Source organism: Odocoileus virginianus, chromosome 20 (assembly GCF_023699985.2).
Source record: "Odocoileus virginianus isolate 20LAN1187 ecotype Illinois chromosome 20, Ovbor_1.2, whole genome shotgun sequence".
NCBI lineage: Eukaryota > Metazoa > Chordata > Mammalia > Artiodactyla > Cervidae > Odocoileus > Odocoileus virginianus.
Window position 1 is genome coordinate 21451716 of NC_069693.1, and position 22266 is coordinate 21473981.

Sequence of the window (22266 nt, forward strand, 5' to 3'; positions counted from 1 at the left end):
ATGTTTTAAAAGAGAAAAACTGATGCACAGATAGGTTACATAATTTGCCCAAGGTCACACAGCTTATTCTGGGGTTCAGATCCAAGCAGCCTGATTATAGAGTGCCTGCTCTTAACCATTGAACAATCCTACCTCCCTAGACCCAGAGGCTTTGGTGGATTCCTCAGCCCTGGACCAGACAGCGTGGGGGCAGAGGGTGCATACAGGCCTGGAAAGCTGGCTTTTTATGACAACTTCTCTCTCTTACTCTGTTCCTGCAAGTAACTGGAAACACTTTTGTGCTAGGCAAAAAAAACCCAAAACAAATGGTTTTGGAATCTTCATTGTGTTGCCTCTTTCAGGCTCACTCAGGGCTCATCCCTCCCCTAAGGGGCAGACGGCCCCGCGGGCTCCTCCCGGCTCCTCTCTCCCCTGGTGACCTGCTTTTCCTTCTCACCTCCCAGCCTCTGCTCTGCCTTCAGAAGGCAGTTCAGCTAACACTCATTAACACATGCTAATAAGCATCAATTCATTTCTCAGTCACTCAGCGGGAGAGGCGAGAAAGGTGGGGACAAGCGACCACTCTGGGGGTGATGGTCCACAAGGACAGGGCAGCCCCCCAGGCTCAGGCCCCCGGGAGAACGGGAGGGAGCCCAGTTCCCAGCTGGGGAGACCTGTCAATATTCTCTGGCTGTACCCTCAGCAGCTACCTCCATCTTCTCTGAGACCTGCATTTTCAGATCATTCCTAGGTCAGTGTGGGACCCTCTGGGCCCACCAGCCTCAGCAAATTCCCATGATGCCCATAGGTGGGTGTTGGCTAAGACCTGGGACAGGAGGATCTAGTTCATGGGCAAGGGCCTGTTCCAGGGGCTAGCGGGCATCAGAAGGTGGAGGGAGGTACCCAGGTGAGGGCAATCAGAGGAAGCCCCTCCTCCACTCCCTGGGGGTCGCTGGATCCTCCCTGGGGGTCGCTGATTCCAGCCAACCCCAGTAAAGCCTAGAGAACCTCGGCTTCTCCCCAAGCTTCGGCCATTAAGGGACCATGATCCAAGGAAAGAAAGCTGGGCAGGGCGAGTCATTTGAAGCCCCAAGTCCCCCCATTGAAAAGCGGTCCCTGGTCTTCCTGCTGCGGAAGGGTCAGACGAGACAACGCATGACAAAGTCCTAGAGAAGTCCGAAGTGCCAGGGCTAAAGATCTGTCAAACTTTTATTATTACTACTGCTGGTGGTGGTGGTGTTGCTAGTTATTTATTATTGCCGCTGCTAGTGAGGATAGGTGGTGGCTGTTCTCAAGATGATCAGAGAGAGGGAGAGGGGAGGCAAAGGCAACCTCTCCTCTGCACTTGAGAGCCTTCTCCCTGTGCAGGTCCAGAGTGGTCTCAGCACAGACAGGCATCCCCACCCAGAAAACCCCTGCAGAACCCCTGGGCGGCCGCCGCCCCGCTGAGACGCAGGCCGATTCTCTGAGCGCGCGCGCCCTCTGCTGGCTGCGGGGCGCGGGCGCAGCCTCTGGATTGTATATAAACGCAGCGTGGCGCGCAAGACCTGGCGAGTGCAGGAGCGGAGCCGGCGCGCGGGGAGAGCGCGGCGCTGCCTGAGGTCTCTGAGCGGCTCGCCATGGCTGGCCCACAGCAGCAGCCTCCTTACCTGCACCTGGCCGAGCTGACGGCGACCCAGTTCCTGGAGATCTGGAAGCACTTCGATGCAGACGGTCAGTAAACTCCAACTTGTGTGCCCGCTAGCCCCCAGGGGACCGGCAGTGGAGGGAAGGGGTCAGTGATGATGTGGGCAGGTGTTAGATTGCGCCCAGGGCATGTTTTGGCCGCAGAACCTGCTGAGGTCGGGGTCCTGAGTTTGGAAGACACGTCGCTGCCCAGTAACAACTGTCAGGAACTTTTCTCCCCTGACAGAGCCCACCGGCTTTTGCAGCCTCATTCTGGGCAAGTTGGGGCTTTCCCAGACAGGACGCCTGTGCTGGCAAGGCTCCCCAAGACTCCCCCTGCCATTTTATCTTCCCCCACCTTCCCTTCAAGGTAACAGCCTGCCTTCAGAGGCTGCAGCCACAGGTCTCAGAAGCCCACTCATTTCTCCCCCCAAGTTCCCCTTTTGGTGAATACCAGGTTAGACAAGTAGGTGTCCAGGGGGCTGGGGCAAGCTGGGGGCTGCTGAAGGGACGCCCGTGGCCTCCCCAGCCTGTTTGGTAGGAGGAGGAATGGAGAGGACAGCCGGGCAGTGAGCATCCCCTGGGCTTCCTCTGCCATCTTCCATCCCTCACCGGCATGCAGGTCCCACTCACAGCAGCAGTGGGTGTGGTGGGGGGCACGCTTGAGGTGCCAGCCTGACGTGTTCTTTCAGGGTGCTATTCCTGGGTGCTTTGGGTGACTCCTTCCTTCTCTGGGTCAGGGGAGGCACCATCTTAAATGCCTCAGTGACTGACTCTCTGGTCTGTGTGGTCTTGATACTGACTAACCAAAAACCAAGGGCTGGACTGAATGACCTTTGGAAGTTGGCTCTAGGGATTCCAAGGGTCTAGGATGGTCTGACTCAGGCATAAAGGGAGGTCCCCTTTTAGAGGCTTGAGATATCAGTAGAGACTTTTTTCTCTACCACTCCCCTGGAGAAGGAAATGGCAACCCACTCCAGTATCCTCGCCTGGAGAATCTCATGGGCAGAGGAGCCTGACGGGCTACAGTCCATGGGGTTGCAAGAATCAGACACGACTTAGCGACTAAACCACCACCCCTACCCCCACCCCAACTTAAGTGATCCTATTTCCTTCTCACAAGTGCTGCCTGGGGTGGGCATCTGAAATGTTCTGGTATCTCACACCACTGGCAGGATGGTGGTCCAGGGTGTTTATCCTGGGACTGAGAGCAAAGGGGGTGGGAACCAGAAGGAGGATCAGGTGGAGGGTCCCTCCATTCTTCTCCCTTCCCTTCCTTGCCTCAGCAGGGTGGATGGAAAGGTGGCTAAACAGGTACCTTGCACCAGAGTGCTGTAGAGAGGCAGGGGTTAATGGGTATGATGATGAGTGAAGTTCTGTTCCCTAGGAGCCAACAAGAAATCTGGGGGTGAGAGGCTGTGTGATCTGCCTATGAATTACTGAAGGAGGAGGGTAGATTGTTAAATCTGTAAAATGGGGCTAAGGAGGGGTTGTGTCTCCAGTCCATGGCTGGTGCCATAAAACTCCCTCGGGGGCAAGGGCTATGAGAAGACTGTCTCATATTCCAGGTGACATGACAGTCCCTAAGGCTTCTCCTGCCAGTTTATCTGCACCGGAGGCTTGCATGATTCAAGGAAAGTTACCAAGTGGCCAAGGTCATACCACCGGCCTCCTGCCAGATGAGTCAGCTATAAACAGAGGGCTCCACAGTTCTCCTCTCCCCCTGTTCTCACAGGGACAACCAATAGCACTCTCGATAATCAGGCAAACCCTCACACTTGTCTGAGACTTTGTACTTTTCAGAACACAATCACACCTTCTTGAGTTCCACACAGAGAGGCTCTGGGCAGATCATGACTCTCCTCATGCAGGGGAGGGAACAGACATGAAGTGTGACTTTTCTAAGGTCATGGAGCAAAGTGGCCCCTGGCCAGTGCTTATATCCCCACTCTGATATCTGGACACCTGCTTCCCCTGCCATTCACTCACAGAAGAGCCCCTGACCCAGCCTTGGAGGCGATAGGCAGTTCCTTTAATACTAGAAAGGGGTCCTTCGCATGGCTGGGCATAGTTAAGCTAGCATGAGGCCAAAGAGTCATTAAAGATCCCCAAACCCCTGTGCCTCTGGCTCCCTTCTGCTCCTCCACGAAGGGAGCTAGATTGCTTCTTGGTTCGTTGTCTCACTTGGCATCCCACTCTCCTCTCTGATCACTGCTTCGGGGAAGTTCCAAGGGGGGACCATGGACCTCACAGAGAAGGAAGGCACAGGAGATTAAAACGCCAGAGATGGTAGAAAATGATGCTACAGCCAAACTGAAATTCCCCTAAAGGACCGAGAATTATCCTGTGGGTCACCTTGCTCTGGATCTTCGCTATCTGTCCCCTCCTGAACTCTCAAGGCTGCCAGTGAGCTTTCCTCTCACCCATGAGGTGCTCCCTGCCCTGGCCGGGCCTCCTCTTGCTCACTCCGGCTTCTGTTTTTATCTTGGGGTTCTTCCCGACTCTCCTGCCACTCAGAGTTAAAGACCTCTGGGCAGACTCAGCTCACCAGGTCCCTGGAGTGAGCTCGCTGGAGCCCAATTAGTCCCCGCCACTAGGGAGCATCGACCCACCCCTGCTGGACTCTAGTAAACAGAGACCAGGAGTCCGGAGGAGAAGCTGGACTCGGAGGAGAGTGAGGATGAGGCAGGGGATCTAACCCTAACTCAGCCCATTTCTAACAAGGAGGAAAAGCCATCATCCTGGTGACTTTGCACAAAGATAGTATCTTTAAGACTATCATCAGCCTGGTGGTGGAGAAAGGAAGGAGCGGGTGTCTGGAGAGGGGGAAACTGGGACTCAAAGAGGCACCATTCTTTTCACAATACCGCATCGCAAAGTGAGAGGGCGGGGGACCCAGGAATCCTCTCCTAGCCCCCCTCCCTGCTCCTCATCAGTGGCCAACCAAGGTCATGCACTTGGAAGGGTTGGGGGGTCATCCCTCAAAGGCAGAGGTAAAGAAGACCGCAGCCGAGCGCACTCTGTGAGCCTGGCTGAGCAACCTTTGCGTGCCCTACTTGACTGAGTCCAGAAACTCTTGTGTCCTGGTCACTTCTTTGTCAGAACCTTTCTCCCTGTGCAAGATTCAGGCTTCAGAGAGATGCCCAGTTCCAAGCTGATGCTGGCCCGTCTGTGGTTCTGACCACCTGGCCACCAGGCTCCTATTCTGCTGACCATCAGGAGGGGGTCTGTGAGGAGCCAAGATCTGCCCTTTGGAAGCTGATGCAAGTGTGGGGATAACTTTCTCTCCCAGAGGCCAACAGACATTCACAGGTCAATGCAGGGAATCCCACTCATCCCAAGGAGCATCCTACAAGGATATACTCATGCATATACATAAAGCTATATGAACACAGGGGTCTATTACCAAGTTCTTTGGGATACTGAACTTTTGAGAAAGAATGTGCTTCCCTAGGGAAGAGGAAAATAAACCCTCTAATCTATACAGTGGAATATTATACAACCAATGGGACTGAGATGGGGCTTTTATACTGACATGGAAAAACATCCAAGATGTATTACCGACATTTTTTTTAATTGCAGCATGACACTATTATAGTATGAGCCCATTTTTACTATTAATGAAACAAGTATGATGAAAAATATTAGAATGAACATAACAACAGTGGTCTTCTCTGCAGAGCAGATGATGTCAAAAAGGCATTTTCTTTAACTTTTGATGTTAATTTCTATAGTGTTTTACAAGAGCCTGTGTTTCTTGTATAATTAGCAAAATAATAAAAAGGGTCAAGAAGAAAATAATTTTATGGGCACTGCCCCCCGAAAGAAACACATCTCTCTCTCCAGGTGCGGGCCTCTGCCCAGAGTTTTCTAGGCCTCTGTCTGCCTCCAGATGCCCCTGGTGATGTGGGAGGCTCTCAAAGCCTTGCACAGGGCCTGTGCCTCGTTCCATATGGTGTGGCCACAAAGAGTGAAAACTACCGAGAGGGAGGACCACCAAGAACCAAGGAAGGCCCTGCCTGGTCTTCTCACCTCTCTCCACACGGGTAATAACAGAAGCATCCTCGCAGCCCACCCTCTCCGGGGAACACTGGCCGGCCGGCCGGAGAGTGGCCAGGCCAGCTCTCGGTCACCGATGCGCGTGTGTCCCTGATGGGGGAGCTGAGGAGAGCTAAAGAGCAGTGCCTCTCAGAGGCGGAGAGAGGCCTGAGGCAGCTTGCACTGGGATTCTCAATGAAGGCTTTTAAAATACTGAAAAGAAGACCTCTGTGCATAAAATAGGGCTTCCCTGTGGCTCAGATGGTAAAGAATCTGCCTGCATTGCAGGAGACCTAGGTTCGATCCCTGGGTTGGGAAGATCCCCTTGAGGAGAGCATGGCAACCCACTCCAGTGTTCTTGCCTGGAGAATCCCCACGGACAGAGGAGCCTGGCAGGCTGGAGTCCATGGGGTCACAAAGAGTCGGACACGACTAAGCAACTAAACGCAGCACAGTGTGTAGAAGAGATAACTAATGAGAGCCTACTGTCGATCACAGGGGATTTTACCCAGTGCTCTGCGGTAACCTCAGTGGAAAGGAAATCTAAAAATGGGTGGATGTATGTATAACTGATGCACTTTGCCGCACAGCAGAAGGTAATACAACAATGTAAAGCAACTATGCTCCAATCAAACTCGATAAAAGGGAAAAGAAGACTTGCCCAGAAAGGGTTACAGAGTATCCTGTCCCAGGCATTTACACAAACACGACGGCTGCTACTGTGCCACACGACTGTGCTGTCACAAGCTGATCGTAGGGTATATAAAAATGACTGCTTCTTGGAACGTTAAAGTCAGAGGGGTCTGATACCAGGAGGGAGCCAGCCCTCCTGGCTGGTTTTCGTTTAACCCTGTCGGCATTTCTCTGTGGGGTCCACGTGTCCCATTTGTGCCTGAGGTCGGGATTTGAGGTTCTTTGGGAGCAGTGTCCTGCCCCACCTGGGTAAGCCCTAAGAATAAGGCCCCCACCCCACCTCTGCTTTCACCCCCAAGTCCCCCGTTTGTTTTGCCTACAGTGCCCTTTGGTGTGGATGTCCACAGCGTGCCAGCCCTGCACAGGATGCCCTTTGTGTGGACTCGTGCCCCATGGCCCAACCTCTCCGAGAGTGATGGTGCCAGCTGAGTGGGGAGGCAGCTGTGTCTGAGAAGAGCTGGGGCTCCCCAGGGAGGCAGCTATGGGGACATTTGCACAAACAAGACACTTCAGCCTGCCCTGCCTCACCAGGGCAGCCATCAGCGATCCCGCATCCCTGCCCTGCTCGCCTTGTTTATCTCCCTCTAGACTTGAGTCGTTTCAGTAGCTGAGCCCCTGGAGGTTTCCAGGGCTAAGGAGACCTCTCGGGGAAACCTCTTCTAGTACCCAGGGAGCCAGAATTAATAGAGCAGGCGTGCGGCTCTTCAAGAACTGAGCCTCTCCAGCTCTGACCCACGGGGCTGTCCTGGCAGATTGCATCAGATCCCACCTCTGCCCAGCCAGTCCCAGCCGGGGCCTCTGGCTTCGGCCCTCTGCCTCCCCTCCTCTCTCGCCCAATCTGTCCCATCCTTCTGGCCTCCACCCCTGGGAGTTGGCCCAGCATTAGGCTGCCAGATGTCCACAGGTTCGGGGGACCCGACTCCAGAGCCAGTGTTCCAGAAGCAGCTCAGCGCAGAAACACAGATAAAGTCAAGTGTCGGAATATTCACCCAGAAGCTGTGCACACTGGGTTCTTCCCCCAGGAGCCTCTGGGAGACGTGTGTCTGTGTCTGTCTGTCTGTCTGTGTAAGACTGACAAAGGGAGAAACCAAAACAAAACAGAGATATGCACAGAGGTCGTCCCTGGAGCAAGCCAAAGGAAAACAGGCTGTAAGCTGTGGTTCAGTCTCTTTCCCCGCAAACTCCTTCTCTCTAACATGAGGTCCACAGCACCCGTCTGCTTACCTGGCAGGGTCCTGAAGACCAGATGGGACAGGAATTGGAGAGCTCTTTAAATGGTGTACACCGTGCAAAGGCATATTATTAATATTGGAGCAGAGCCAGAGAAAGCCCATTTCCTGCCACAAAGGGTGAGATGTGTCCCAAAGAAAACTGGGGCTGGGGTAGAGGGTTACTTGCCCTTTCATAAATTTGAGCTCCTGACAGGGAGCCAGGAGGCATGGCTTTCTGGATGCTTTCTTGGGCAGCTAACTTGAAACTGCCTAACTGCCCTCCTTGATTTTCTTAAACAGAAGGAACACAGAATAATACAGATTGGTGAGCACTCACCGCCACAGCCCCAGGTCCATGCTTCTCAAACTGGAGCATACAGGAGGGCTGGTTCAAGAGCACATTTTCGGGCCTCACTGCCAACAATCCTGATTCAGCCAGTCTGGGGTTGGTTAGAAATCTGCATGTCTAATAAGCTCCCAGGCGATACTGCCATCATCAGGCCCTGATCACTCTCTGAATAGTGCTGGTCTAGGCCACTCTTGTCAAAAGAGGCGCTGTCACTTAAAATGAAACCCTGGTCTACCACCTCGGGGTTCATGCCAGCCCTCCACCTCAACTTCAAAGGTGAACCAAAGGCCTGAACCTCAACCAAAGGCATGGTCTCTCTAGGGAGAAGAGCTCACATTCAAAAGCAGTGGTTCTCAAATGTTCACGCTCCTATGTTGTTAAAATGCAGATTCTGATCAGCAGGTCTGGGGTGCGGCCTGGGATTCTGCATTTCTAACAGGCTCACGTAATTCCAGTGTTCCCATTCCACAGGCCACGCTTTGACATCAAGCTCTCATACTCCAGATCTGCCAAATTAGAACTTCCATTCTAACAAGCTCCCCGGGTAATTCTTACATACCTTAAAATTTGGGACAGACCACTCTAAAGCAGTCCTTAATCCTGACTGCACCTCACAATTGCCCAGAGAGCTTTGAAAACATGCCAACAAGACACCCCCACCCCATTAAATCCGGAGCTCTGGGGGTGGGGTCCAGGCAGTGGTGCTGTTTTAATAGCTCTCTGGATGATTCTAATACCTAGCCTGGGCTGAGAACCAGGATTCTGAAGCTGAGCAGTAATGCTGCAACTCTTTGGGCCAAAGGGTGTATAGCCATGGATTGGTTGGAAGACCTTAAGAGCACAGAGTATAAAATGATGCTTTTAAGTTATGTGAGATTTTACGTTTTCCAGAGTGCTGTCACAGCTTTGTGTTGTATGGGTGTCACAATGATTCTATAAAGTTAAAAAAAAAAAAAGCATAAGTAGTTTTGAGCATAAACAGTTACAGTTAGAGATCAAGAAAGATCAAGAGTTCAGAGAGACTGACTGGCTCAACATCAGAACAGTCACAGAAATGGTGATGGGCTTACAGCTCTTACTCAGGCTCCTCTTAGCCGTTCAACTCTCAGAAAATCTGTATACACAAATGTCAGTGAGAAACAAACCCCTTTCCACCGTGGACAGGGACATTCTTCAGTCAAAATTTTCCAAGTGTCTGTGGTCAGATTAACTGTGAAGAAGTGCTGACTCACTTCAAAATTTGGGGAAACCGAGGTAGGGTGGTGGTGAGGAATGGTAGCCACGCTAGAATGAGGAAGGAGGCAGGGTCCCTGGCTCCACCCAGCCCCCTCCCCAATGTTCGCAGGGTGTGGTCTGATATGGGGATTAGAAGGGATGGTTGTTGTGTTAACCACATCCTTATCAATGCCAATCCACGAGATCTGTGGGGTGGCCAGCCAGCCCATCCCCATATAAGATGGTCATAGGAAAAGCAAACCCCCTGCCTAGTGCCGAAGTCCTCCCTGAAAGCTGGTAGGCCAACCTGTCCCCTCCTCCCGCCTTGGATAACCGGTGCCTCCTGCCTGATGGGCAGGGAGTCGCTCTGAGGGAAGCCAGGGTAGTGGAGGTCCTTCCCCGTGCCCCCACCCCGATGATGGAAGATGCCTCATCTGCCCCCTGCAGCCTACCTAACCTCTGCTCCTCACCTTCTGCCTTCAGCTGGTAGACACCTCTGTTCTCGTGTGGCTCCCTCGCCCCAGGAGACCATTAAATGCTCTTGGGGAACAGGCCTATATCTAAACTTGGCTATAGTTCCCACAATGCTGAACTTGTTATTCAGTTTAAAAAAACACAAAGGCTGTGGAACTGAACCACATTTCTGTCCCTCTGCTCAGAATGAGGTGCTGGTGGCAAGAGGGATCATGCAGCCCCCTGCCACCCAGGCTGCTCAAGTCAGACTCAAGGAGGAGTTGCCTTCCACGGGGGCGCTGGCCGGCTCCTGGCCCCCTCCTGCCCCCCTCCTGCCTCTGCCAGTAGCTGGGGTTTCTCAGCGAGGCCTTCCCGCCCGCGCTGTCCAAGCAGCCGTTACTTCAGCCTCCTCCTAGCACACTCATGAAACAGACTCACAGGCAGACTCACACGTCCATCCAGCCCTGGGCCAGCCCACCTCGGAGGCCTCTGCCACATGGAACCCCAGTGCACACTCACTGCGAGCTCCACACACACCACCACCCCGCTCCAGCCTCAGCCTCGGGCTTCCTGGACCCAGAGGTGAGCTCAGCTTCCTGCCTGAGAGACATAAGAACAGCCAGATCACGGCAGGGAGTGACCCAGGGAGACAAAAAGTACTGGTTCCTCAACTCGGAGTCACTGTCCACTGGGAACTGCCTTTTTGTCTAGAAAGCCCTTCGCCCGGCCCCCTTTCCGCTGCCCCACTCCAGCCGGCCTCACTGGCAGTAGGCACGCACTCGTGAAATTCCAGCTCTCCTAAGAAGCTTTGCAGAACATCCTAGAAGAAAGATGACCACCCTAGCCTAAGAGAAAAAGAGAACTCAAATCTTCCCCCACCACGCACTAACCAGCCATCCCTCCCCCCCCACCACCCCACAGTTATAATTGTATCTTTTCCCTGTAGATAAAAATACATAATTTATCTCACACGAAGCCCTCCATACACCCTCCATATTGTGGCATTTTTCCTACTAGAGGGCGCCAGCAAGGTTACTTATTATCATGGGGCACTGGAGGGGAGGCTGGGAAGAACATACATGCCCACCCTGACATCTCCCTCCACCCTCCCAAAAGCCCCCACCAAGGCCAGGGTAAATATGTCTTCTTTATTCTCTTTGTTTAGTTTGCAACTCCGTAGGCCCTTGACACAAGCTACCACCTCCCTTTCCTTTTCAAGTTGAATACTCTCTATGAGAAACTTCCTCAACTGCTTTAGTTCAGATTTGGAACTTGACCTTTAGCCAGTGGTTTCCAAATCTTGCTATAGGCATGAAAATCACTTGGGGAGCTTTTTAAAACATCGGGTGCCCCCATCCCATGGGATAGACACCCTGCCTTTCTCCTTCCACTCTTCCCTCTGCATCAGTTTCCTGGAGCTGCCATAAGAAAGTACAACAAACTGGGTGGTTTAAAACAGCAGAAATATCTTCTCTGACAGTTCTGGAGGCTCAAAGCCAAAAATCAAGGTGTAGGCAGGGTTGGTTCCAGGCTCTGAGGGGTAACATGTTCCATGTCCCTCTCCTGGCTTCTGGCAGTGGCTAACAACCCACAGCACCCCTTAGTTTGGAGATGTACCACTCTGATCTCTGCCTCTCTTCACATGGCCTCCTTTCCTGAGTATCTCTCTGTGTCTTCACATGGACTTCTTTTAAGGACACCAGTCACTGGATGATCTAGTCCTAGTCGCTAGTATGATCTCATCTTAACTAATTATGTATGCAAAGACACTATTTCCAAATAAGGTCACATTCTGAGTTCCAGGTGGACAATGTTCAATTCAGTATAGCCTCCACCTTGAGTACACCAAAGACTCAAGTTCTGCCTCTGACCCAATCCACCCTGGTGACCAGGGCTTGCCATCTGCCCACAGACCTTGAGGCTGATGACCTGTTGTCCCCTGTTAGAGCTCCAGCTCCTGCTGCTTGCCCAGCTGGCTACGGATGGACAGCTGCCAGCCCCTGCTCCCTCGGCCGGCGTGGTCCTGACGCTGGCCCCTTCCAGTGCTTTCTGACTACTAAACGTATACTCCAAAGATAACACCGTTATTAATCCTTGATTTCTATGGTTGCAAATGCCTGGAGGACAGGACCCACATCCCTAACAGTCCAGGGTTGGCCCAGACACCTGCTTGATGACCAGTGAGGAGAACAAGTTCTCCATGAAGCCCCCGACCTCCCCACCCCACCCACTGTAAATCTTACTATTTAGCTTGGAGATTCATTGCTTCTTTTTTTTTTTCTTTGCTATCTTTGCAGGAAATGGGTATATTGAAGGTAAAGAGTTAGAAAACTTTTTCCAAGAATTGGAGAAAGCAAGAAAAGGCTCTGGCATGGTAAGCTGTCCCCTCTCCCATTGCTTGGAATTTCCTGTCATCCTGACCATGGCTTTGAGCATTATCTGTCCCAGGGCATGCATGCCATCAGCAGCCTGACATCTCTCGTCTTGACCCTTAGAGTTTTTCTTTTATTTGGAAGGATTTTAAAAATTGATATACTCCCTAAAAAGGGTACCTTACCTCACTATCCTTGGGTGCCTGGAATTGAGGGGTGTTCATGGGTACCATAGGTTGATAAATGCCCCCAAAACTGCAAAATTTTGTGTGTCTATAAACATTATTTTTTCCCAGGGAAGAGTCCATAGCCTACCTAATATGCTTAGAGGGGTCATGACTCAAGATTGGATGCCTAGGGGGTTTCCAGTGCCTTTATTCAAGACTAGAGTTTCTCAGCCTGAGCACTACTGAAATTTGGGGTATACGACTCTTTATCATGAGGGGCTGTCCTGGACATTGTAGAATGATTAGCAGCATCCCTGGCCTCTACCCATGAGATCCTGGTAGCACCCCTCCAAACTGTGACAATCAAAAGTGTCTCCAGACACTGCAAATATCCCTTTCAGGGGATGCAGAATTGTCCCCACTTAAGAACCACTGTTCTAGACCAACCAAGGCTGGAACCTCAGCAAGGACTTAGAGGAGAATGGAGGATTGCTCCAAAGCAGTATCTGAGCTGGATGGCACTGGCTCATTTGTGCAGGTGTCAGACCGCCCCTCACGGCCTGGCGTGACTCCAAATCACACCCCAGCCCTTAATGGCAGGTACCTTGTTCCTCCTGGTGCCAACTTGGCACTACTGACCACTAAAGCCTTCTAGGGGGCGTCCAACAGATTGAAAAGGTAAGGTGACTGGAGCTAGTCCATTGTGACTCTCATGTCTGGTTCTCAAATATATGGAGTCACACCACCAGCTCCTGTGGGTCTTTTCACGGGAGGGTCTCTCCATTCTCCCTTTATGCGTGTCTGCTGGCTCACCCACTGCTTATTAGCAAGTCTTCATGGAGCCTTTGGGAGACGAGTCACAAGCCCACTGGTGAGCACTCGGTTCTGAGCTCGGCAGTGGGCCCCAGTGAGGAGGATGTCCAAGAGATGGGCTTAAGTGGTGGAGGTGATTCATGGGTTTGTTTATCAACAGTCCTCTATCACTCCTCATTACTAGGATAATGAAGCCCAGATCATGGAAAACACAGGCTTCTCAGCTGGTTCTGGGATCATGAGGTAGATGGAGGAATGTGATTTTATGAAGTGCTTCAAATCTGAAATCCTTCTCTTAGTCATTCCCTTCCTCAGATGGCATCAGGGGTGATTTTCAAGTCTGTCAACAACACTCTCAATTAACATCATCCTGGACTGGTTCTCAGAGCAGCTGTTACACGGCAGGAAAAATGCTGGTCTTGGAAACAGAAATAATGAGTTCTCATCCTGACAATACTAACTGGTGACCTCAGGAGAAGCCACTGCATCTCAGCCTCCATTTCTGTGTAAAACAGACAGGTTACTAGCTTCATGGGGATTGCTGTGAAATGCAAATAGGGTAAATAGACCCTTACTTGTGATAAGGGTCTAGGATCACTCCATGCACATCTGTAAATGTAAAGCAATAAATACTGATAAACAAACACATATTGGGAAATTGAGACCAGTCCCAAAGGTTAAAGAAAAAAAAAAAAAGACAATAGAAGGGATTCAGAAAAGACTGTAAGAATTGGTAGAATTCTTACAGGCCCAATCCTAGGAAACACAAATCCACTAGAAAACCTTCAGTGAAACAAAGAAAAGGCATCAAATGCCTAAACAATTCATTGTTGATTAAGGATAAGGAAGAGCTTGTTAACGCAAATAATCAATCACCAGCACCCCAAACCAAGAGAGCTCTGAGAACTTCAAGAAGGGCTTAAATTTAAGTTAGGTGATGATGGCCCAACACAACTTTTGAAGTGCTATGCTTTTTAGTAGTCACACTCATGTAGTGGACTATTTAAATGACCCCTCAGCTAATATAGACTTTCTCTTCACATTCTTCCTAGCCTAAAATCGCAGTGAAAAGCATTGCAGAATTGCCAGTTAGTCTTTAAAGAAGAAAACAAGCAATTCCCCTTGCTCTGGTGGAGTGCCTAGAACCTACTGGTGAGCCTTGCAATAAGCTGGGCTTATTAGAAGCTGCCTCAGTAAAATATTGGGACCTGAGTTCTCCTATTTGCAGTGGGACTAAATCCTCACCCTTCTGACAGACTTATCGTTTAATCCATTCCAACGGTAGAGGGTGTGTTTACTTATGTGGTACACAGAATCTCCACATGTCCTGTTCCCCTTTGAAAATTATGTGACTGAGCCTCAAAGAGGGCTTCCCAGGTGGCACTAGTGGTAAAGAACCTGCCTGCCAAGGCAGGAGATAGAAGAGACGCGGATTCAATCCCTTGGTCAGGAAGATCCCCTGGAGGAGGGCACGGCAACCCATTCTAGTATTCTTGCCTGGAGAATCCCATGGACAGAGGAGGCTGGCGGGCTATGGTCCACAGGGTCACAAAGAGTCAGACACAGCTGAAGCACCTTAGCAGGCATGCACAAGCCTCAAAGAAAACACTGAAAAGGAAGGACCCTGAAAAGGAAAGAATACAGCTTTTTAAAATTTTTTTTAAATTTTATTTTATTAAATTATAGTTGATTTACAGTGTTATGTTAGTTTCTACTGTATAGCAAAGTGATTTTCTTTTTACACATTCTTTTCCATTATGGTTTAGTACAGGGTATTGAATATAGTTCCCTATGCTCTTCACGTTGTCTTTTATCCCACAAATACATTTTTTTTCATTTATTTTTATTAGTTGGAGGCTAATTACTTTACAATATTGTAGTGGGTTTTGTCAAGAATACAGCCTTGATTACTCAGACCACTGGTTCAACCCAGTTGCACACAGGTTCAACCTGCATATTTGGGATGCAGAATAACTCCCCATTATTGCCACACCAAAAGGGTGAGAGATCCCTGGTTTGAAGGGGACCTAGTGGCAAAATCAGTCCCCTTTGTCTTTCTGCAGGTGTCAAAGAGTGACAACTTAGGGGAGAAGATGAAGGAATTCATGCAGAAATATGACAAGAACTCAGATGGGAAAATCGAGATGGCAGAGGTGAGTCCTAGTGTCTAAGCTGCTTATAGTTATCAGACCTGAGTCCTAGCTGCTAAGAGGTATGTGGGAAGGGTCATCAGTTGCTTGTATCTTTCCCATGCATGAGCATCCTTCCAGGAGTCTGATGAGGTGGTGGTCTTAAAGCCCCTAGCACTCAGGCTGATCAAAGAGAACAGATGGAACTTTTTCTTTGTCTCCCAAAGAAAGAGGAACAAACATTGGCCTAAGACAGGGATAAAGAACTTGCTCTCAGGGTCCAACAGGTACTGTAAATGTGTGATGAACTTAAGACAGAAAACAGGGTGAGGACTGGGGAGTAGGAGAGTTCATGCCCCACCTGAAGGCATCCAAAGGAGGGTGTGTGTGTGTATAATTTACATATGTAGTATGTATAACATATTTATATATACACACACACATATTTATATATGCATATTGATATGCATAGATATACATATTGCTAAAAGATAAACTGAGGCATATTAAAATTTTTAAGAGTTTCTTTAAGCAAAAATCAATTCAAATGGGGCAGGACCAACCTGAAATAGTTAGGAACACTCTACCAACAGAAGCTAAGGGAGACTTCTATAAAGAAGAGACAGTAGCAAAGACGTTCTTTGACTGGTTATAGCCTCAGTGGTTCCATTACTTGGGGAAGCCTAGTTGGCTGTTTTGGTTGGTTGGTTAGATTTTGGTTTGCTTATGTAGGCTACTAAGGCATTAAGGCCACCTCAGTCTTCCTGTTTAACGATGGCAGAGGAGCCTGGCAGGCTACAGTCCATGGGGCCGCAGAGAGTCAGACACAACTGAGCGAGTGGCACTTTCACTTTTCATATGCACACTTATACACACACATACACATGTGCACATGTATGCAGGCCTAACCAAACTCTTCAGGAAATCAGTTTGCAACCCATGGTCAAGTGATCCAGAATGACAGCTGGGCACACAAAGGACAGAGTTCTTCTGGGGTGGACTGGTTACCACGGCGCCTCAGGTCAGTGCCCTGGAAGCAGATGCTGAGACAGAGATTCGAGTGGGCAGGACTTCAAGAGCAGGGAAGACAGCAGCAGGACAGGGCAGAGGAAGAAGCCAAGTAAGGGTGTGGTCTCAGCTGATCGCATGGGGGGCTCTGGAGGGCGGATTGTGCCACCTAGCTGGTCCTACCTTGAAGTGAGGGGTAGTAGGGTGGTCCTGTGAACCCCTATGTCAGTCAGGTATTGGATGCAGGCTGCCCCCTCCTGGATGGGGATTGGAGGGGAGGATGGCTGGGGCAGCCCGTTTGGTGAAGGGCAGTTCTCCTGCAGGGGGCAGCTATGAGCCCCTAGCTCACAGCCTTCTCAGCCGCTGAGGCCCACCAGCCTAGTTAAAGATGATCTGCAAAAGGCACCGAGATCAGCCACTACAGATGCCTAAAGTGCAGGTGTCGGAACATCGTGACTCAAGTGGGCTTAGACCAGGGGTCAGCAGGCTTTTTCTGTGAAGATACAGACTGTGGTCAATGTTTCAGAGTTTGCAGGCTGTACAGTCTCTGTCATGACTCCTCAGCTCTGCCACTGTGGCACAGAAACAACCCAAGCAGTATGTAAATAAATGGGCCCTGCTGTGCTCCAACACAAGTTTCTTTACAGCAAGAGGCAAAGCAATTTGAGATGGGTGGTTGCTAGTACACAGAGGACTCTGGGGGTGATGGAGAGCCAGATTTGGCTCATGGGCTGTAATATACTGACTCCTGGCTTAAACTGTGAGAGACTCCTAAGGAGAAATGCTGTGAGAAGGGTTGGCAGGTGGTGAAAGAGGCCAGGTCTCCAGCCTGGCTTCTCTGCAGTTCTGGTTCTGTTCTCTGGCTCACAACAGCTTCATCCCTAGGCTGGATAAGAAAGCTAGCTACAGCAGTTCCAGGCATCACATCCAGATGCAGAAAGGGCCCACCTCACTGGTCCCTGATAAAAGAAAGGAAACCTTTCCCAAAAGTGCCCTCCGCAGACCTCCCCTCACATTTCATTGGCTAGGACTAGGTCAGTCCTACCCAAAAGCCAATCACTGGCCAGGGAAATGAGATTATTAAATTTAACTGAGATTGATTAGGATTTGCCTGTGACTCCAGAATACTGGAAGCAGAGAAGATGAGGGGTGGGGGGTGGGGGGGGTGGGGGGGAGGATATCCTGCATTTTTTTAAAAACCAGATTTGTGTGCAGTATAATTTATATACAGTAAGCAGCATCAATTTGAACTGTAAAATTCCATGAGCTTAGACAGCTGTATACAGCTGCAATCAAAATACAGCATCTCCATCACCCCCAAAAGGGTCCTCTGAGCACCAGCAAACACCCATCTCAGATTGCTTTGCATTTTCTAGAATTGTGTAGATATGGAATCAGTAAGTATTCCTTTGAGTCCTAATACATGCATTTTAAAGTGGCACCACTTTTGGTCCCTCTAGCTACTCATACCCAGAGGCTTGGGGGCACTCAGAAGCGCTTCTTAGAAAATCCTCCTTCCCTTTAAAGGGCTGCCAGCCCCTATTCTCAAGGAAAGCAGCAAAAATGGAACAAAATGTGACTCCCATGCTGCCTTGCACTGGCTGTTCTCCGACCTTTCCTGGCAGGGCTGTAATGTTACTGTCACTTTCTGATCCCCACAGCTGGCACAGATCCTGCCGACCGAGGAGAACTTCCTTCTGTGCTTCAGGCAGCACGTGGGCTCCAGCACTGAGTTTATGGAGGTGAGACCAAGGCGCTGCCTTCTCTCTTGCACACTGGGGCCTGCCTTTCTCTCACATTCAGAGACAGGCCCACCCAGTGCCTAGTAATGGTCTCTGGAAGACACCAAACCCCTTCTGAGTAGCTCAGCTACTCAAGGTGTGGTCTGTGGACCAGGAGCATCAGTGTCGCCATGACCTGGGTGCTTGTTAGACATGCAGAGTCCTGACCCACTGAATCAGAATCTACATTTTAACAAAATCCCCAGGTGATGTGCGTGCACACTAAAGTGTGGAGGATACGGTGAGAAGTAAGCTTGGGTAAAGTACCTTTTTGCTTCCCTTGTGTGGTTCAGCTGGTAAAGAATCCGCCTGCAATGCAGGAGACCTGGGTTCGATCCCCAGGTTAGGAAGATCCCCTGGAGAAGAGAAAGGCTACCCACTCCAGTACTCTGACCTGGAGAATTTCATGCACTGTATAGTTCATGGGGTCACAAAGAGTCGGACACAACTGAGCGACTTTCACTTCACTTCACTTCAAAGTACGTTTGGGAAATCATGTGTACACACTGCTTCCCATTTGGGTATTTGCCATAGATATTTGCATATTACAGGATCTGAGAAATCCTGCAGCAAACAGCCTGGGTTATTCAGTTTGCTTCTAGAGTCCTTCATGTTTTCTTCTCACTCAATAGCATTAGTGTTCCTGGAATTCAGAGTTCCAAGAAGCATTCTTGGAAAGGATGGATTCAGCCACCATTTAAAACTGAAAAAGGCCAGTGAGAATTCCAGTTTCCAGTATCTTCCAGGCTTGATCTTTGACTGTGGTCATGGCTTCACTGTCCATCTTCAAAGTGGACGTGGTCATCTCTGCAGTAGGGATTCTTTGAGAACCTCATGTGAACAGGACAACGAAACTCAAGTGTCTTCTGAGTAATATTCAACCAATAGATTGAACCATGAGAAACTGCTCATATTTAATCATTCTTTATTTACAAAAATTGGAAATTCCTTACATTTTAACCAAATATATTACTAATCCAGCAAACTACCAAATATTTTCTGCTATTTTTCTGGGGCTCTGCACCCTAGCCACTCAACGTATGTGTCCGTCAAGGTGAGATTCAACTCATCCCTTCATCATCCCAACACACACACACACACACTCTCTCTGCCTGCTGTGATAACTAACTCACTGGCCTTCAACACAACTCCAGTTGCCATATTTGTCATGTTAAATCCATTTCCACCCACCGGTAATCTCCTGTCTGTGATTCACTGCTTAAAAATGACTGGAGAGCCAGTCCAGAAACACACATGGCAGAGAGATCCCCACACGGATGGAAAATCAGTTAGAAATCATGGATTCTCAGGGTAGAAGACTCATTTTTTTAAGTGGCAGCATGCCCAAGCATTAGATATGGGTTTAATTTTATGGTGCTTTAAAGGATTTTCTCCATTTTTTTTTAAGATGGCAAAATTCCATAAGCTAGTAATTTGACATGCTGGATTCTGTTCTTAGCCCCGCCTTGCCTGTCTAGAAGGAGAAGTCGCATATACATAGAACTTGTGGGAGGGGGGGGGCTACTTTTGTGAGTGTCAATTTTCTGTCTATAGAAAAGAGGCTTCCCTAGTGGTCTAGTGGTTAAGACTCTGGTTCCACTGAAGGGGCACAGGTTCCATCCCTGGTCAGAGAGTTAAGATCCCACCTGCCACATCGTGTGGCCAAAAAAGAGAAAAGAAAAGAGAGCATTTATACCTGATTGCTCCTTTCTTGATGGTGAGGCAGCCAGAGATTGGCTCTGTTCCACTTATGATCAGGAAAATGGGGATGATAGCTTACAGGGTATAGAGATGCTTAAAGAGGAGCAAAACAAACCCCACCCCACCCGCGCCCCTAAATCATCAGTGGTTTTTTTCTGTGTAGTTGACATGGTTCCATGTTTTACCTGTCTTTGTCCTTTAAGCTAAGCCCAGCATAACAACTGATCCCCACCCCATCCCACAAGTTTCCTGGAACCCCACTGCCTTACAGGACCATCCCTCCTGGGGCTGTCCATTGGTTCCATCTTTGTCAGCAGGAAACCTGAAATGGCCCCTCTGTGGCCCCGAAAGCCTTGTGCTCTCAGATGGTTTCCATCCCACTGCTCAGAACAACATTTTAATTTCTGACTTTAGTGACACCTCAGGATTTCTTTGAGATTTCACAAAGCCCAGGTCTCTTGAACTCTTTTCCTTGAATGGGAAGAGAATAGTGACCCACTGATGGCAGAGCACAAAGTGTGGAAGGGAAGGGAAGTCCAGCACGGGGTCACGGGGCTGGGGCGGGTCCCGGGAGCGGAGGCAAACCTGCTGGATGCTCTCACTCTGAAGGCAGCTGAATATTTTGCTTTCTGTGAGCACTGGGGTCCCTCCAGGCAATTTGGGGGGGCATCTGTCTTTTCTCCCAGTCAAGACTCAACCTAGAAACCAAATTCTAATGCACTCAATGCATGCAGGTGGTTGGTGAAGTCATATTTGAAAATCTGCACATATTTCTTTGTGCTTAACTCAAGGGTGGGCTTTCTGAGCATGAGACGGAATATTTTGATGGAACTGGGCATTTTTTTCCCCAAAGAAAGTTCTCTTCCCAAGTCAAAAGCTATCTATCCAAGTGTCACATAGAATAAGTCTACGAGCAACATAGCTTCCTAAAAAACCAGGATCAAATGTTTTGAGCCACTACTATACCAAAGAGTTGGACACAATTGAGCGACTGAACAAGACAAGCCTATACCATGAGAGTCACAGCCTAGTTTGGTAGCATGGAAGAAAGATCCTCACACACCTCACAATAAGAGGGGGACATGCCATAGACAGATGAATGTGTGGTACATACATACAATGGAATATTACTCAGCCATAAAACAGAAAGAAATAATGCCCTTTGCAGCTACATGGATGGAGAAAGAGATTATCATACTAACTGAAGTCAGTCAGAAAGAGAAAGACAAATACCATATATCACTTACATGTGGAATCTAAAATATGACACAAATGAACTTATCTGTGAAAGAGAAACAGACTCACAGACACAGAAAACAGACTTGCGGTCGGTCGCCAAGGAGGTGGTGAGGGGGGCAAGCGTGGATTGGGATTAGCAGATGCAAACTATTATATATAAAATAGGTAAACCATACAACATAAGTCCTACTATATAGCACAGGGAACTGTATTTATTATCCTCTGATAAACCATAATAGAAAAAAAAAAACATGAGAAAGAATATATATATATACATATATGTATAACTGAATCACGATGCTGTACACCAAAACTAACACAACATTTTAAATAAACTATAATGAAAAAAATTTTTTAAGGGGAGGGCATGATGTGGAGGACTTAGGGATGCAGGAGATCAAATCTGGGAAAAGAATGAGTCCCTGCTGACTCTTAGAAAATCAAGTGTTGCTCGAGTCTAGGTGCGCTGTTTGGGGCTAGGGGAGAAGGGAATGAAAATTAAGGGAAGAAAACGTGAAAGGAAATCTAAGAACTATGGTCAGGCACCAAAACAGACCAAAGTTTAGGGAAATAGGGTTCTCTGGGCCTTTTGTCACAGATACACCCACTTCCACCACCATCACCCCTCATCATGGTATTCCCTCCTCCCCACCAGATGGCTTGAGTTTCAGGACAGCTGCACTCAGGACCAGATTCTTTCAGGACCACTGTATTTGTTACCTATTGCCATGTTAACAAATTACCCCCCAAAATTTACCAGCCTAAGGCAACAAACATTTTATCATCTCTCAGGTTCTGGGGAAATTTGGTAAAGCTCAGCCAAGTGGTTCTGGCTCAGAGTCAAGATGTCAGCAGGGCAGCAGTCATCTGAAGGCTTCACTGGGGCTGCAAGATGCACCTCCGGGGCGGCAGTCCCATGTGGCTGTTGGCAAGAGGCCTCAGGTCCTCACTACATGCATCTTTCTACGGTGCTGCTTGAGTGTCCTTACGACATGCACCTGGCTTCCTCCAGAGTGAGTGATCCAAGCGCGAGAACAAGAAGGCAGCCTCGCTGTCTTTGTGACTTAGTCTTGGAAGCCACAACTGCCACATCTGCCATCTTCTATTCATTACAAGTGGGTCACTGAGTTCAGTCCACGTTCAAGGAGATGGGATAGGGGGTGAGGGATTTATGGACATTTTAAAACCCTGCCAACTGTTTTTCTTGTTTCTCCCATATACTGTTTGCTCCGGCTCAGATGGACAGAACAGAGAGGAGAGAGGTGGTCAGACCCCTATCACCTGCTGAATCTCTGTATCTCTTTGATCCTCCAGATGCTGGGTCAGCAGGCAGTTCTATGGTTTCTCACAGGGACCCAACGCATGTACCAAATAACTGGGACTCAGATCAGAGCCCAGAACCAGTAATGGAGCAAAATCCAGGGAGGGACTGACTGTCCAGGCCTAGGTCACA

General features: G+C 49.3%; 1 protein-coding gene across 1 annotated transcript in view; it reads left to right on the forward strand.

Moving 5' to 3' along the window:
* The first annotated feature begins 1517 nt into the window (after nucleotides 1-1517).
* CALB2 (calbindin 2) overlaps nucleotides 1518-22266 on the forward strand; it is a 28401-nt gene continuing 7652 nt past the window's right edge. The window contains exons 1-4 of the mRNA XM_020908583.2: nucleotides 1518-1692; nucleotides 11901-11977; nucleotides 15019-15108; nucleotides 17754-17834. Coding sequence (XP_020764242.1) covers nucleotides 1599-1692; nucleotides 11901-11977; nucleotides 15019-15108; nucleotides 17754-17834 — 342 coding nt within the window. The 5' untranslated portion in view covers nucleotides 1518-1598. The remainder of the gene's footprint in view (nucleotides 1693-11900; nucleotides 11978-15018; nucleotides 15109-17753; nucleotides 17835-22266) is intronic.